Below are 17,724 nucleotides of genomic sequence, written 5' to 3'. Positions count from 1 at the left end.
TCTGGAGTGCAGTGGCATAATTTTGGCTCACTGCAACCTCTGCCTCCTGGGTTCAAGCAGTTCTCCTGCCTCAGCCTCCTGAGTAGCTGGGACTACAGGTGCGCGCCACCATGCCCAGTTAATGTTTATCTTTTTAGTAGAGATGGGGTTTCACCATGTTGGTCAGGCCAGTCTCGAACTCCTGACCTCGTGACCTGCCTGCCTTGGCCTCCCAAAGTGCTGGGATTACAGGCATGAGCCACTAGGCCTGGCCTAGCCCATTTACATTTAAGGTTAATATTGTTATGTGTGAATTTGATCATTATGATGCTAGCTGGTTATTTTGCTCGTTAGGTGATGCAATTTCTTCATAGTGTTGATGGTCTTTACAATTTGGTATGTTTTTACAGTGGCTGGTACCAGTTTTTCCTTTCCATATTTAGTGCTTCCTTAAGGAGCTCTTGTAAGGCAGGCCTGGTAGTAACAAAATCTCTCAGCATTTGCTTGTGTAGGATTTTATTTCTCGTTTGCTTATGAAACTTAGTTTGGCTGGATATGAGATTCTGGGTTGAATATTCTTTTCTTTAAGAATATTGAATATTGGCCCTCACTCTCTTCTGGCTTGTAGGGTTTCTGCAGAGAGATCCACTGTTAGTCTGATGGGCTTCCCTTTGTGGGTAACCCAACCTTTCTTTGGCTGCCCTTAACATTTTTTCCTTCATTTCAACTTTGGTGAATCTGACGATTATGTGTCTTGGGGTTGCTCTTCTTGAGGAGTGTCTTTGTGGTGTTCTCTGATTTTCTGAATTTGAATGTTGGCCTGTCTTGCTAGATTGGGGAAGTTCTCCTAGATAATATCCTGAAGAGTGTTTTCCAACTCACTTCCGTTCTTCCCGTCACTTTCATGTACACCAATCAAATGTAGGTTTGGTCTTTTCACATAGTCCCATATTTCTTGGAGGCTTTGTTTGTTCCTTTTCATTCTTTTTTCTCTAATCTTGTCTTCACGCTTTATTTAATCTCTGATACCCTTTCTTCCACTTGATCAGTTTGGCTATTGACACTTGTGTATGCTTCACAAAGTTCTTGTGCTGTGTTTTTCAACTCCATCAGGTCCTTTTTGTTCTTCTCTAAACTGGTTATTCTAGTTAGCAATTCCTCCAACCTTTCTTCAAGGTTCTTAGCTTCATGGTTCTTTAACTCAAAGGAGTTTGTTATTACACACCTTCTGAAGCCTACTTCTGTCAATTCGTCAAACTCATTCTCTGTCTAGTTTTGTTGCCTTGCTGGTGAGGAGTTGTGATCCTTTGGAGGAAAAGAGGCGTTCTGGTTTTTGGTATTTTCAGTCTTTTTGCACTGGTTTTTCCTCATTTTCATGGATTTATCTGCCTTTGGTCTTTGATGTCAGTGACCTTCGGCTGGCGTTTTTGTGTGGACATCCTTTTTGTTGATGTTGATGCTATTGTTTTCTAACAGTTAGTTGTTAGTTTTCTAATAGTCAGCGTCTCTGCTGCAGGTCTGCTGGAATTTGTTGAAGGTCCACTCCAGACCCCGTTTTCCTGGGTATCGCCAGTGAAGGCTGTAGAACAGCAAAGATTGCTGCCTGTTCCTTCCTCTGGAAGCTTTGTCCCAGAGGGGCACCTGCCAGATGCCAGCCGGAGCTCTCCTGTATGAGGTGTCTGTCGACCCCTGCTGGGAGCTGTCTCCCAGTCAGGAGGCACAGGAGTCAGGGACCCACTTGAGGAGGCAGTCTGTCCCTAAGCAGAGCTCGAGTACTGTGCTGGGGTATCTCACGCTCTCTTCAGAGCCAACAGGCAGGAACATTTAAGTCTGCTGAAGTTGCACCCACAGTTGCCCTTTCCCCCAGGTGCTCTGTCCCAGGGAGAAGGGAGTTTTATCTACAAGCCGCTGACTGGGGCTGCTGCCTTTCTTTCAGAGATACGCTGCCCAGAGAGAAGGAATGTAGAGAGGCAGGCTGGCGGTGAGGCAGGAGTGGTGGTGGGCTCCTCCCAGTTTGAACTTCCTGGCTGCTTTGTTTACACTGTGAGGGGAAAACCACCTACTCAAGCCTCAGTAATGGTGGACGTCCCTACCCCCACCAAGCTTGAGCGTCCCAGGTTGACTTCAGACTGCTGTGCTGGCAGTGAGAATTTCAAGCCAGTGGATCTTAGCTTGCTGGGCTCCATGGAGGTGGGATCCACTGAGCTAGACCACTTGGCTCCCTGGCTTCAGCCCCCTTTCCAGAGGAGTGAATGATTCTGTCTTGCTGATGTTCCAGGCACCACTGGGGTATGAAAAAAAACTCCTGCAGCTAACTTGGTGTCTGCCCAAATGGCTACCCAGTTTTGTGGTTGAAACCCAGGGCCCTGGTGGTGTAGGCACCTGAGGGAATCTCCTGGTCTGTGGGTTGCAAAGACCATGGGAAAAGCATGGTATCTGGGCCTGAATGCATCATTCCTGATGGCACAGTCCCTCAAGCCTTCCCTTTGCTAGGGGAGGAAGTTTCCCGACCCCTTGCACTTCCTGGGTGAGGCGATGCCCCACCCTGCTTCAGCTCACCCTCTGTGTGCTGTACCCATTGTCTAACCAGTCTTAGTGAGATGAACTAGCTATCTCAGTTGGAAATGCAGAAATCACCAACGTTCTTCATTGATCTCACTGGGAGAGGCAGACTGGAGCTGTTTCTATTCAGCCATCTTGCCAGCTACCCAAGTCTATGTGTATCTTTACAGGTGAAGTGTGTTTCTTGTGGGAAACAGATCATTGGGTACTGTTTTTTCATCCGTTCAGCCACTCTGTGTCTTTTGATTGGAGAGTTTAGTGCATTTACATTCAGTGTTATTGATAAGTAAAGCCTTACTCCTGCCATTTTGTTATTTGTTTTCTGGTTGTTTTGTGGGCTTCTCTTTCTTCTTTCCTTCCTTCCTGTTCCTTTTTTGTGAAGATGATTTTTCTCTGGTGGGTGCTTTAATTTCTTGCTTTTTATTTTTTGTGTATTGTATGTTTTTTGATTTGAGGTTACCATGACACTGGCACATACTATCTTAAGCCTATTATTTTAAACTGATGACAACGTAACACTGGTTGCATAAACAAACGTACAAAAAGAAAACTAATAAAAACTCCATACTTTAACTTTGACCTTCTGCTTTTTAACTCTTTGTTATTTCTCTTTATGTACTATGTCTTAAAAAGTTGTTCTAGTTATTATTTATTGGTTCATCATTTAGTCTTTCTTTTTTTTTTGAGACCGAGTCTTGCTTTGTTGCCCAGGCTGGAGTGTAGTGGCGTGATCTCGGCGCACTGCAAGCTCCGTCTCCCAGGTTCAAGCCATTCTCCTGCCTCAGCCTCATGAGTAGCTGGGACTACAGGTGCCTGCCACCATGCCCGACTAATTTTTTTGTTTTTAGTAGAGAAGGGGTTTCACTGTGTTAGCCAGGATGGTCTCGTTCTCCTGACCTCGTGATCCACCCGCCTTGGCTTCCCAAAGTCCTGGGATTACAGGCATGAGCCACTGTGCCCGGCCATCATTTAGTCTTTGTACTTAAGTCAAGAGAAGTTTATACATCACAATTACAGTGTTATCCTAAATTTGTGTTTTTCTGTGTGCTTCCTATTATCAGTGAGTTTTTAACCCTCACATGCTTTCTTCTTGCTCATTAACATCCTTTTCTTTCAGATTGAAGAACTCTCTTTAGCATTTCTTATAGAACAGATCTAGTGTTGATGAAATCCCTCAGCTTTTGTTTGTCTGGGAAGGTCTCTATTCTTCCTTTATGCTTAAAGGATATTTTTGCTGGATAGACTTACTATTCTATTGTAGAAGTTTTTTTTTTTTTTTCTTTTGGCAGTTTAAATGTGTCATGCCACTCTCTCCTGGTTATGCCACTCTCTCCTGGCCTGTAAGGTTTCCACTGAGAAGTCTGTTGCAAGACATATTGGAGCTCCATTGTATGTTATTCATTTTTTTTTTCGCTTGCTGCTTTTAGGATCATTTCCTTACCCTTGACCTTTGAGAGTTTGATTGTAAAATGCCTTGCGGGAGTCTTCTTTGGGTTAAATCTGTTGGTATTCTATAACCTGGTACTTGACTGTTGATGTACTCCTCTTGGTTTGGGAAGTTCTTTGATATTATCTCTTTGAATAAGCTTCCTATCCCTCTTTCTTTCTCTGTCTCTACTTTAAGGCCAATAGCTCTTAGATTTGCCCTTTTGAGGCTATTTTCTAGATTCTGTAGACATGCTTCATTATTTTTTATTCTTTTTTCTTTTGTCTCCTCTGTGTATTTTCATATAGCCTGTCTTCAAGCTCACTAATTATTCTACTTGATCAATTCTGCTATTAAGAGACTCTGATGCATTGTTCAGAGTGTTGATTGCATTTTTCAAGTCCATAATTTCTGCTTAACTATTTCACTCTTTTTATTAAATTTTTATGATAGAATTCTGAATTCCTTCTCTGTGTTATCTTGAATTTCTTTTGAATTCTCTGTCTGAAAGGTCACATATCTCTGTTTCTCCAGGGTTGGTCCCTGGGGCTTTATTTAGTTCATTTGGTGAGGTCATGTTTTCCTGGATGGTGTTGATGCTTGTAGATGTTCTCTTGTGTCTGGACATTGAAGAGTTAGGTGTTATGGTCTTCACAATCTGAGCTTGTTTGTGCCTATCCTTCTTGGGAAGGCTTTCCAGGTGTTAGGACAGTCTTGCATTGCTACAAAGAAATACTTGAGAATGGATAATTTATAAAGAAAACAGATTTAATTGGTTCATGCAGGCTGTATAAGCACCATGACCCTGGCATCTGCTTGGCTTCTGCGGAGGCACAGGGAGCTTTTAATCATGGCAAAAGGTAAAGAGGGAACAGACATATCACATGGCCAGAGCAGGAGAAAGAGAGAGAGTTAGATGGTGGGTGGTGCCACACACTTTTAAATAACCAGGTCTTATGTGAACTCAGAGCAAGAGCTCACTTATCACCAAGGGAATGGCCCAAGCCATTCATGAGGGATGCAGACACCTCCCACCAGGCCCCACCTCCAACATTGAAGATTACAATTCAACATGAGATTTGAGTGAGAAAAATATCCAAATTATCACTAGGTATTAGAAGGGACTTGGGCCCCAAGCCCAGTAATGCTGTGGTTTTTGCAGACTTGTAGAGGTACCACCTTGGTGGTCTTTGAGAAGATCTGGAAGAATTCGCTGGATTACCAGGCAGAGACTCTTATTCTTTTCCTTTAATTTCTCTGAAACATGCGGAGTTTCTCTTTCTGTGATGAGCCCTCTGGAACTGGGGGTGTGGTGATGCAAACACCCCTGTGGCCACTACCACTGGGACCGTGCTGGGTCAGACCTGAAGTTAGCTCAGCATTGGGTCTTGCCCAAGGCCCTTCCCTTCAGGACAGTGAGTTCCCCCTAGGCCCCACGTGTGTCTAGAGTTTTTTTCTGGGAGCCAGGGATTGGAGTTAAAAACCTTAGCAATTTACCTGATATTCTATTCTACTGCAGCTAAGCTGACACTGAAACTACAATGCAAAGTTCTTCCTGCTCTTCCCTCCCCATACCACAGGCAGAAGAGCTTCTACCTGTGGCTACCACCACCACTGGTCCATAAGGAGTTCTGCTGGGCCACCACCAATGTTTGCTTAAAGCCCAAGGGCTCTTCCATCAGCTTATGGTGAATGCCGCCAGGCCCGGGATTCACCCTTCAGGGCAGTGGGCCCCCCCTGCCCCAGAGCAGGTCCAGAAATGCTATCCAAGAGCCTGGGCCTGGACTCAGACCCCAAGAGCCTGCTTGTTGCTCTACCCCACTGTGGCTGAGCTGGTATCTAGGGTGCAAGACAAAGTCCCCTTTACTTTTCCCTCTGCTTTTCTCAAACAGAATGAGTTTTTCACCATAGCCACCACAGCTGGGAATATCTGGGTCTCCCCTGAAACCAGCATATCTCAGAGCTCAGGGCCCATGGCATACTCCCTGGATATGGCTGGTTGTTATTCAGGATCCAAGGACTCTTTAGTCAGCAGGTGATGAATCCTGCAAGTGTTGAGTCCTTCCCTTTAAGGCAATGGGTTCTCTTTTGGCCCAGGGTGTGGCTAGAAATGTCATCTGGGAGCTAGGGCCTGGAATAGGAGCCTCATGACTCTGCCTGGTACCCTATCCTGCTGTGTCTGAGCTGCTATCCAAGATACAAGACAAAGTCCTCTTTACTCTTTATTCTCCTCTCCTTAAGCAGAAGGAAGGAGTCACTTTCATTGCTATGAGCTGCACTGCCTGGCGTTGGGGGAGGGATGGCGCAAGTCCTCCCGTAGCCACACCAGCTTGTGTCTCCCTAGGTCATGTGCCACCCTAGTTCACTGGCTCTAAGCCCAGCCTAACACTAGGAGTTGCCTAGGAATTGCAGTCCTTGAGTCCCAGACTGCTGTTCAAGTTTACCTAGGATCCCAGAGCACTTTGGCCTGCGATGGCGAGGCTTGCTGAGGAACTCGAGTTAACAGCTGAGATGGACGATTCCCTGCTGGCTAGGTCTGGTTCAAATGCTCCCTCTGAGTGTGAATGCTGGCTGAGCCCAGCACAACTTTGCTCTCCACTGTGGCAGAGCAGCACTGAGTTCAGTGTAAAGTCCTCTAGTCACTGCACTCTCTCATCCCCAAGTGCACATACTCTTTCTCCATGTCTTATGGCCACTGCCAGGGGGACTGGGGAGGGGTGGCGTCCATGATTCAAGACTGTCTCTCCTCCCCTCCTCAGTGCCTCTTTCCACGATATGGAGTTCAAATCAGATATTGTGATTATTCACCTAATTTTTGGTTCTTGTTATGGTGCTTCTCTGTGTACAGACAGTTGTTAAAATTTGGTGTTACAGCAGGGGGCGTGAATGGTGTAGGCTTCCATCTGCCATCTTGCCTGCCCCTCCATTTCCATCAAACTTATTAATTCATTAAGCAAACATTTATTGAGAATCCATGGTTAGTTTTCTGCCTTTTCTTTTTCAATCAATGTTGAATCAAGCCCAACTTGTAGATGATGGCTGTCTTTCTAGATTCCCTCTGCTCTAATATGGAATGAATCTTTTACCATAGCCACTACAGCTGAGAATATGCTGGGTCTCCCCTGAAGCCAGCGTGTCTCAGAGCTCAGGGCCCATGGCATATTCCCTGGATATTGCTGGTTGTTACTCAGGGTCTTTAGTCAGCAGATGATGAATCCTACCAGTGCTGGGTCCTTCCCTTTAAGGCAGCAGGTTCCATTTTGGCCCAGGGTGTGGCTAGAAATGTCATCTGGGAGCTAGGGCCTTGAATAGGGGCCCAGCATTTTGCAACCAGAGTAATGATCCATGCTTACTGCTTTGGTCATTTCCTTGCTCTACACTAAGTCCTTCAGCACTTCCTTATTACTAACTACAGTAAATAAAATGCTTCAGCCTGATTTTCTATGCTCTGTACTAACTTCTCCAAATATTTATCGAGCACCTCTAAATGTCAGGTAATGTACCAGGTGCAGGGACACAGAAGAAAGCATGGGCTATGTCTTCGGGAGCCTATAGTCTCCTAGAGCACAGTGTGGGGAGTGCACCGAGGGAGGTTTGCAGAGGGGCTGAGGGCTGAAGAAGAGAGAAGACCTCATCTAGCCTAGGGGGCAGGGATGGAGTGAGTTGGAGGAGAGGAAGTTAGGAAAGCCTTTCTTGAGGGAATTCATGTCTGGTTTTACCTTTACAGAAGAATAGGAGTTGACTAGGCTGTGCGTGTGTGTGGGCGTGTGTGTGTGTGTGTGTGTAGGGGTGCACATATATGCAAGGGTGGTTGTGTGTGTGTGTGTGTTTGTGTGTGTGTGTGTTGAAGGCTCTTGTGCAGAGTGGAGAGTCAATTCGTGTTTGAGAGAGAAGCATGTGTCAAGGACTATTGATAACATACTGCATAAGTGTGAGGGGGACTGTCAGAAGGCTGGAATTCAGGGACTGGCTCATGGAAGACCACAATGCCTGGTAAGGCGCTTGGACTTGATGTTTCAGGTCAGTGATTGAGAGATTGTACTTGCTGGAGTTCTAGGGCTTCTGTGGACCCTTTGGAAAGGGGAATAGAAGAGCTGTGGACCTGAAAGATTTTAAGGAGAGGAGGAAAATGTTTGAGTTTTGTTTTAAGTCAACTCCACGGGCAGCTCTGTGAAGGATGGATTTCAAAGGGACAAGTCTGACAGCAGGAAGGCCTGCGAGGAGGCAGTGAAGAGTGGAAACAGACTGGAACAGAAACAGCACTTACAAGGTGAAATTGACTGGACTTGGCCATGGAAAAGGGATACAGGGGTGAAAGAAAAAGTAATGGGAGAGAGAGGGCAACCCATAATCTTCTGGCTTAGAAGGAAGAGGGCAAGTTTCTGAGGGGAGGAGGATGGGCTTGTTTTCAGATAGGTTGCTTTAGAGGTGTACTTGGACTGCCCCGTCTCCGACCTATCCAAAGGTGTTCCTGCTATTTCACAGACTCTATGGCACTGGTCATAGCTCTGTTCCCACCCAGGCCTCTGTAGGCCATTGCTCATTCCTGTGACAGGGCTTGTGGTCCCTCTGATGCTGCATCTGTGAAAATCCTATTTGCCCACCTGGATCCTGGATGCCGCATGCCACTCAATCTCTTCTCTCTCCCACTCCCACGGCCCCTGTTATCTCGGAACTCATGGATGATGGCTCGTCTGTACTCCTTCAGTACTGAATATTCTTTTTTTTTTTTTTCCAAACATGGTCTCACTTTGTCACACAGACTAGAGTGCAGTGGCATGAGCATGACTCACTGTAGTCTTGACTTCCTGGGCCCAAGCGATTCTCCCACCTCAGCCCCCCAAGTAACTGGGTCTACAGGCATGTGCCACCAGGCTGGGCTAATTTTTAAATTTTTTGTAGAGATGGGGTTTCACCATGTTGCCCAGGCTGGTTTTGAACTCTTGGACTCAAGCCATCCTCACTCCTCAACCCTGCAAGTAGCTGGGACTACAGGTGCATGCCACCATGCTTGGCTAATTTTTTAAAATGTATTTTAGAGATGGAGTTTTGCCATGTTTCCCAGGCTGGTCTTGAAGTCCTGGGCCTCAGGCGAGGCCTGCCTTGGCCTCCCAAAGTGTTGGGATTACAGGCATGAACTACTGCACCCGCTCTCTTCTTCAAGTATATTAATTTTTTTTTTCCTCTAAGTAGCAAGTTCCTTAATGTTAGGGGCTTCAGCAACATCTAGCTTAGTGCGAAGAATACAACTGGTTACTCAGTGAATACACAGAATCATGGAACGTTAGATCTTGAGGCTGTGGTTTTCAAACTGGACTGTGTAAGAAACATCCCAGGAGTGTATGAAAATGCAGATACTTGGCCCATGGGTGGTTCTGATACAGGTGGTTTTCAGAAAACACTTAGAGAAACACTGGCTTAAAAGAAACTTAAAGATCAATTAAACTAATTCTGTCACGTTAGAGAGAGGAAACTATGAGTTGGAGTGTCAGCAACTTGTCGGTTTCTCAGGTTGTCTAGTGTCAGACCCAAGACTGCCCCCAGGTCCCCGACTCCTAGCCGAATGCTTTTCCTCACCACCCAACACACTGCTTCCACCTATTCAAAAGATGTCTGTCTAAAAGCTGAAATCCTCTTTAGAAGAATAAGGCAACTTCTCATTTCACTTACAGTTTAAACGTTGCCAGAAGGAATGAGATGTGTCAGATGCCATCTTTGTCCTCTAGGAATTTCCAATCTTAGGTATTAGGAGAAGGAACCACTTCTTGACGCTGCTTAAAGCAGAAGAATCCTAGAGGGAGAATTGTAGGCTGTGGATTGATTGATGGGATTCCATTTCAGTAGCATCCCTCCTGTCGAGGAAAACATCTGCGTGAAGATGAACTAAGCCTAATTTTGTGCAACTCATGTTTTCATATTTCTTGTAAAGCATATCAATAATTACAAAATATAATGTCTTTTCAGTGCCTAAATATAAATGTCTATTTAAGTGTATGTTGGTAGTTCAGATAGTAAATAGACTTGTTAGTTTTCCTTGACATCATAGAATGTTCAGGAGAGAAATGGTGAATGTCATTTCAAGCCATTCTCTTTCCTATATTCATTTTTTTTAATTTAGTGCTGTCAACAAACCCGAAATAGCACCAGATGAAAAATGTGGGCTGAATGTAAGGTCTTTATTTTTGAGCTGAAGAGATGACAGCATTCTCCCCTTTCAGTCTTTTCCCTTTCTTTCAGTTCTAAGTGCCATACTGAAAATCATATGCTGGGTTTTCCCCCTTGTAGATCACTGTTTTCTTATTAGCAATGGTCATTTTCATGTTTGTTTGGTTTTTTTAAATTGATAGGGTTAAAGAAACTGGAGGAATGCTGATTAAATAATGTACCTGGATATCACTACAGGCATGTGCCACCAGGCTGGGCTAATTTTTAAATTTTTTGTAGAGATGGGGTTTCACCATGTTGCCCAGGCTGGTTTTGAACTCTTGGACTCAAGCCATCTCTCAGAGCTCAGGGCCCATGGCATATTCCCTGGATATTGCTGGTTGTTACTCAGGGTCTTTAGTCAGCAGATGATGAATCCTACCAGTGCTGGGTCCTTCCCTTTAAGGCAGCAGGTTCCATTTTGGCCCAGGGTGTGGCTAGAAATGTCATCTGGGAGCTAGGGCCTTGAATAGGGGCCCAGCATTTTGCAACCAGAGTAATGATCCATGCTTACTGCTTTGGTCATTTCCTTGCTCCACACTAAGTCCTTCAGCACTCCCTTATTACTAACTACAGTAAATAAAATGCTTCAGCCTGATTTCCTATGCTCTGTACTAACTTCTCCAAATATTTATCGAGCACCTCTAAATGTCAGGTAATGTACCAGGTGCAGGGACACAGAAGAAAGCATGGGCTATGTCTTTGGGAGCCTATAGTCTCCTAGAGCACAGTGTGGGGAGTGCACCGAGGGAGGTTTGCAGAGGGGCTGAGGGCTGAAGAAGAGAGAAGACCTCATCTAGCCTAGGGGGCAGGGATGGAGTGAGTTGGAGGAGAGGAAGTTAGGAAAGCCTTTCTTGAGGGAATTCATGTCTGGTTTTACCTTTACAGAAGAATAGGAGTTGACTAGGCTGTGCGTGTGTGTGGGCGTGTGTGTGTGTGTGTGTGTAGGGGTGCACATATATGCAAGGGTGGTTGTGTGTGTGTGTGTGTTTGTGTGTGTGTGTGTTGAAGGCTCTTGTGCAGAGTGGAGAGTCAATTCGTGTTTGAGAGAGAAGCATGTGTCAAGGACTATTGATAACATACTGCATAAGTGTGAGGGGGACTGTCAGAAGGCTGGAATTCAGGGACTGGCTCATGGAAGACCACAATGCCTGGTAAGGCGCTTGGACTTGATGTTTCAGGTCAGTGATTGAGAGATTGTACTTGCTGGAGTTCTAGGGCTTCTGTGGACCCTTTGGAAAGGGGAATAGAAGAGCTGTGGACCTGAAAGATTTTAAGGAGAGGAGGAAAATGTTTGAGTTTTGTTTTAAGTCAACTCCACGGGCAGCTCTGTGAAGGATGGATTTCAAAGGGACAAGTCTGACAGCAGGAAGGCCTGCGAGGAGGCAGTGAAGAGTGGAAACAGACTGGAACAGAAACAGCACTTACAAGGTGAAATTGACTGGACTTGGCCATGGAAAAGGGATACAGGGGTGAAAGAAAAAGTAATGGGAGAGAGAGGGCAACCCATAATCTTCTGGCTTAGAAGGAAGAGGGCAAGTTTCTGAGGGGAGGAGGATGGGCTTGTTTTCAGATAGGTTGCTTTAGAGGTGTACTTGGACTGCCCCGTCTCCGACCTATCCAAAGGTGTTCCTGCTATTTCACAGACTCTATGGCACTGGTCATAGCTCTGTTCCCACCCAGGCCTCTGTAGGCCATTGCTCATTCCTGTGACAGGGCTTGTGGTCCCTCTGATGCTGCATCTGTGAAAATCCTATTTGCCCACCTGGATCCTGGATGCCGCATGCCACTCAATCTCTTCTCTCTCCCACTCCCACGGCCCCTGTTATCTCGGAACTCATGGATGATGGCTCGTCTGTACTCCTTCAGTACTGAATATTCTTTTTTTTTTTTTTCCAAACATGGTCTCACTTTGTCACACAGACTAGAGTGCAGTGGCATGAGCATGACTCACTGTAGTCTTGACTTCCTGGGCCCAAGCGATTCTCCCACCTCAGCCCCCCAAGTAACTGGGTCTACAGGCATGTGCCACCAGGCTGGGCTAATTTTTAAATTTTTTGTAGAGATGGGGTTTCACCATGTTGCCCAGGCTGGTTTTGAACTCTTGGACTCAAGCCATCCTCACTCCTCAACCCTGCAAGTAGCTGGGACTACAGGTGCATGCCACCATGCTTGGCTAATTTTTTAAAATGTATTTTAGAGATGGAGTTTTGCCATGTTTCCCAGGCTGGTCTTGAAGTCCTGGGCCTCAGGCGAGGCCTGCCTTGGCCTCCCAAAGTGTTGGGATTACAGGCATGAACTACTGCACCCGCTCTCTTCTTCAAGTATATTAATTTTTTTTTTCCTCTAAGTAGCAAGTTCCTTAATGTTAGGGGCTTCAGCAACATCTAGCTTAGTGCGAAGAATACAACTGGTTACTCAGTGAATACACAGAATCATGGAACGTTAGATCTTGAGGCTGTGGTTTTCAAACTGGACTGTGTAAGAAACATCCCAGGAGTGTATGAAAATGCAGATATTTGGCCCATGGGTGGTTCTGATACAGGTGGTTTTCAGAAAACACTTAGAGAAACACTGGCTTAAAAGAAACTTAAAGATCAATTAAACTAATTCTGTCACGTTAGAGAGAGGAAACTATGAGTTGGAGTGTCAGCAACTTGTCGGTTTCTCAGGTTGTCTAGTGTCAGACCCAAGACTGCCCCCAGGTCCCCAACTCCTAGCCGAATGCTTTTCCTCACCACCCAACACACTGCTTCCACCTATTCAAAAGATGTCTGTCTAAAAGCTGAAATCCTCTTTAGAAGAATAAGGCAACTTCTCATTTCACTTACAGTTTAAACGTTGCCAGAAGGAATGAGATGTGTCAGATGCCATCTTTGTCCTCTAGGAATTTCCAATCTTAGGTATTAGGAGAAGGAACCACTTCTTGACGCTGCTTAAAGCAGAAGAATCCTAGAGGGAGAATTGTAGGCTGTGGATTGATTGATGGGATTCCATTTCAGTAGCATCCCTCCTGTCGAGGAAAACATCTGCGTGAAGATGAACTAAGCCTAATTTTGTGCAACTCATGTTTTCATATTTCTTGTAAAGCATATCAATAATTACAAAATATAATGTCTTTTCAGTGCCTAAATATAAATGTCTATTTAAGTGTATGTTGGTAGTTCAGATAGTAAATAGACTTGTTAGTTTTCCTTGACATCATAGAATGTTCAGGAGAGAAATGGTGAATGTCATTTCAAGCCATTCTCTTTCCTATATTCATTTTTTTTAATTTAGTGCTGTCAGCAAACCCGAAATAGCACCAGATGAAAAATGTGGGCTGAATGTAAGGTCTTTATTTTTGAGCTGAAGAGATGACAGCATTCTCCCCTTTCAGTCTTTTCCCTTTCTTTCAGTTCTAAGTGCCATACTGAAAATCATATGCTGGGTTTTCCCCCTTGTAGATCACTGTTTTCTTATTAGCAATGGTCATTTTCATGTTTGTTTGGTTTTTTTAAATTGATAGGGTTAAAGAAACTGGAGGAATGCTGATTAAATAATGTACCTGGATATCAGTAGGATTTTTGACACTGCCTGTTGTAAATTCCTTGAGGGCAGTGTGGAGAAAAGTTAGTTAAGATGCTATTATTAGGGTTTGTAGGTGCTTGGGAAGCCTAACTCAAAGTGTTTGTGATTGATTTCCTGTTGTCTGGTGGGAGATCTCATGTACTGAGAGGCAGGACTTTCCTTTGCACCCACTCAGTTCACTGGGTGGAAATTACAAGGGTATGGATGCTTGTTCAATACAAGGATCATGTTTGATTAATTAAATTGAAATCGTCTGTCCTGCAAAACTGCGTGTGCCCATAACTGAAAGTGCTTAAGCTGTGCCTTTGTGACCATCTGTTGGAGATGCTCTGGAAGGGACTCTTGCTTGGGAGGGAGGTGGAACTAATATATTTGAATTCCTTTCTTTTTTTTTTTTTTTTTTTTTGAGACGGGGTCTCGCTCTGTAGCCCAGGCTGGAGTGCAGTGGCCGGATCTCAGCTCACTGCAAGCTCCGCCTCCTGGGTTCACACCATTCTCCTGCCTCAGCCTCCCGAGTAGTTGGGACTACAGGCGCCCGCCACCGCGCCCGGCTAGTTTTTTGTATTTTTTAGTAGAGACGGGGTTTCACCGTGTTAGCCAGGATGGTCTCGGTCTCCTGACCTCGTGATCCGCCCGTCTCGGCCTCCCAAAGTGCTGGGATTACAGGCTTGAGCCACCGCGCCCGGCCTTGAATTCCTTTCTAACCCTGTGATTCTATTACTGTACCATATTTTGGCTCTAAGATGATTAGTCAAATCTCTTTCTTGGAATCTGTTGTAAATTCCGACTTACCAAGGTGGAAGCCTAAAGGTTTCGGAGACCCTGAATGCTATGTCAGTGTGCCAGGGATGCTTATGCTCCTGGGATAAAATGCCTTCAGACGTGAGACCTTCAAGTAAGTGAGTGAATATTTGGGAAGAACTACTATAAACAACTTTGTTTCAGGGATACTGATTTCTTCTTTGAAGGACTAACTAAAAGTCAATGACAGAGAAAGGAAGACCTGAAGTGGAGGATGAAAGTGCAGTGCAGCTAGTTTTCTTTTTGGTCAGGTGTCTTTAGCTGAGTGGCCCCTGAGGGATCTTGCTCAGAGCCTAGACCATCAGCCCTGGCGCAGGGCAGGGTGCAGTAGGGGGAGGATGTACTTCCCTATTCCTCTTATGAACTTCCTTCACAAGGCTGGATGAGGGAATTTACTGATAGCTTGTTACAAACTGGCAAAATGAAACACAGGTGAACCTTTAGCTCATCATCCTACTTATTGTCTTTAATAAGGTATCTTATTTCACTTGTAAGGAATTTTGAAATTCTTAGCATCAAAAATCTCATCTTTTAAAGTTGAATCCAAAGGACATGGGTTTCTTAAATGTCTGATCACATTTCTAAACTGTTGGAGAGGAAAAAAAAGTTACATGAATGAGAGTTGATTCTTGGCCCAACTGTGGGATCGCAGTTGGCGTGTGATGGTCAGACAGTTAGCGTAGTGCAGCTCCTACCCAGTCCCTAGGGAAGGTGCTGTGCTCTGGATTGGCTGCTGAGGAGAGGATTTCACATCTCTTGCGTTCCCTCAAAAGGGTATGTGGAGCTAAGACATGATCGTAAGAGCAAACGGGGAAGAATTCTGCAGTGGCAGCGAGGTAGCTGTTGGATACCTTTGTGGGATCAAAGAACATGAGAGTGCTTCTGACTACATTATTAATAAAATTTATGAAGTATTTCGGGCATACAGATGTATTAAGAATAGTACAATAATATCTACATACCCCCCATCCAATTTAAGAAATAAAAATTAACAACCACAGGAAAACACCCTCATATACTTCTCCCTGATCTTATCCCCATCTCCTCTCAGAGGTAACCACGATCCTGAGTTTCACACCCTTTATTTTTTAAATGAGGAAAAGGAGGCCCAGAGAAGTGGGGAAGTAGTTTAATTTCACACTTAAGGCTAGTGAGAGCCACAAGATGCCTTCTGCTTCTTTTCTTGGGGCGTGGTTTATTGTTAGTAAACCTGTACTCCTCAGCCTTTTGGGTATAATCAAGTCTGGAGTGTCTGTGATAAGACAGCTTAGAGATTATGTTTGCAGTCCTTATAAGCTTGTAGCTTAGCTTTGCACAGTAAGCATGGAGAATTGAAGAGAAGGAATTTCAGCCAACACCTATTTGTTTGGAATCTTGGGCTGGTACAGTAAAGTATAAAGGGATACTATGACATCTGGGGACAGTAAGATGTACAGGTTGTTAGAATAAAATTGCAGGGGACTGTCACAGTGGTGGCACTGAGCTATAAAATGAAAAAGCATCGCAATCAAACCCCTTTCACAGCCTTCCTTTTGCTACATGCCAAATTAGACATCTTCTAAGCCTTCATAAAAACAGTCTTGCTAAAATAAAAAATACCATTTTAAAATATTTTCCTAGGAAAACATTATCAGGCTATTTCTTTAGCTTCCTAGGAGAAATGAACATGTGATTAATATATATTTTCTGGTGAATAAGTACCAGGATTGAAGAAACATGTTTGGAGCTATTAAATTTTAATAAAAATAAGAAAGCGAACAATATTACTTTTCTGTTGCTGATAGAATGATACATAATTTTGAAATTCTGGTGGAAGCATGGGTGCTTTTCCGCATTTTTATTTATAGAGTTTTAACAGCCTAAGGTTTACACCTTGTCACTTTTTTCTTGTCTTTTTTTTTTTCCCCTTTCAAATAACACCTAGCAATTTTCACCTAGAACTCATCCACAGACATTTAAAAAGGTGGTATCTTTGGAGAAAACTTGTAGTTGATCACAAGATCATCCACTAGACTTAATTTTATCCAGAAGGCTGACCTGACATTAAATGTCTAAAAATCATCTAACAGAGCTGTTAAAAGTAAGCACTATGTAGGAAGAACATTTTTGAGTATTTGATACAGAAGACATAGGGAGCTGTGGATTTCTGCATTAATCCATTTATCGAACAACAGAAGGAAATCAGACTGCCCGTGATTGCCCACCCTTGTTTACCAGTTGAATACCCAGCTGCAGCTGGGTTGATTTGAGAGCTCACTGGGTCGGGTTTAATCATCTTCTTTTGTCTGTCTTGAAAGCAGATGTTGAAGTGTAATCTCTCCACCTGCTGTGTAAGGAGCAGTATCTGCCTCTTCACACACGACTTCATAAAACTTTAATGTCTTTCCAGGATTGATAAGAGTTGGTGAAGGCTACTGTTTCAGACTTGGCATTTTTGCTTTTGTTTTTCAGACTGTTTATTCCATGGCTCCGTTCCCTTTCCCACAATTGGCAGAGTTGAGGGAAAAATACACCTACAACATTACACCGTTTCCAGCCACAGTTAAACCCACCTCAGTTTCTGGGTAAGATTTTTTAATTCCTCATTGTTTTCATGATGGAAGACTTAATATCTTAATTTGTTATTGTAAATTAATATTTATGAAGCCCCAGAGATATGTTAAAGTAATTTGACGCTTAGAATCTGAATGTCCCTTTCCAAATGGTTTTGATTTAAACTCAAGAGAGATTTTTAAAAGTGTACTTTCCAGAGAAATTTGGAACATAAACTGAAGAGATGTTTAGCAACCCCAAAACTTACCTAATGATATCAAGTATTAAAAATCTCAGTAGTTAAAATAGTGTGGAACCTGTATACAAGTACACAGATGAGCTGATTTAAAAACTGTGAAAACCAAAAATTGACAGTTGATAAAGAGTTTATCATATGAAAAATAAGCATATTGAATCAATGGTGAAAAGTTACACTATTTAGTAAATGATGATGGGCTAATGGGAACTAATTTGGAAAGAAAATGAGAGTCAGACCTCATACTAGATGCCAGGATAAATTCCATATGGATGAATGTATTAAATAGAAACAATGAAATAATAAAATTAGCATAAGAAAATGTGGAAGAATTCCTTTAGTTCTTTGGAATTGGGAAGGCCTTAATAACTGACTCAAAATAAAAAAAAAAAAA

At 43.8% G+C, this 17,724-nt stretch overlaps 1 protein-coding gene across 2 annotated transcripts in view; it reads left to right on the top strand.

Annotated features, from left to right (window-relative positions):
- TBC1D30 (TBC1 domain family, member 30) overlaps positions 1-17,724 on the top strand; it is a 65,944-nt gene that overhangs the window by 32,563 nt on the left and 15,657 nt on the right. For both annotated transcript variants that reach the window (XM_011972906.1, XM_011972907.1), the window contains one exon: positions 16,994-17,106. In XM_011972906.1, the coding sequence (XP_011828296.1) occupies positions 16,994-17,106 (113 nt within the window). The remainder of the gene's footprint in view (positions 1-16,993; positions 17,107-17,724) is intronic.

Source organism: Mandrillus leucophaeus, unplaced genomic scaffold (genome assembly GCF_000951045.1).
Source record: "Mandrillus leucophaeus isolate KB7577 unplaced genomic scaffold, Mleu.le_1.0 Scaffold132, whole genome shotgun sequence".
NCBI lineage: Eukaryota > Metazoa > Chordata > Mammalia > Primates > Cercopithecidae > Mandrillus > Mandrillus leucophaeus.
This window is presented reverse-complemented; position numbering and strand designations above follow the sequence as displayed.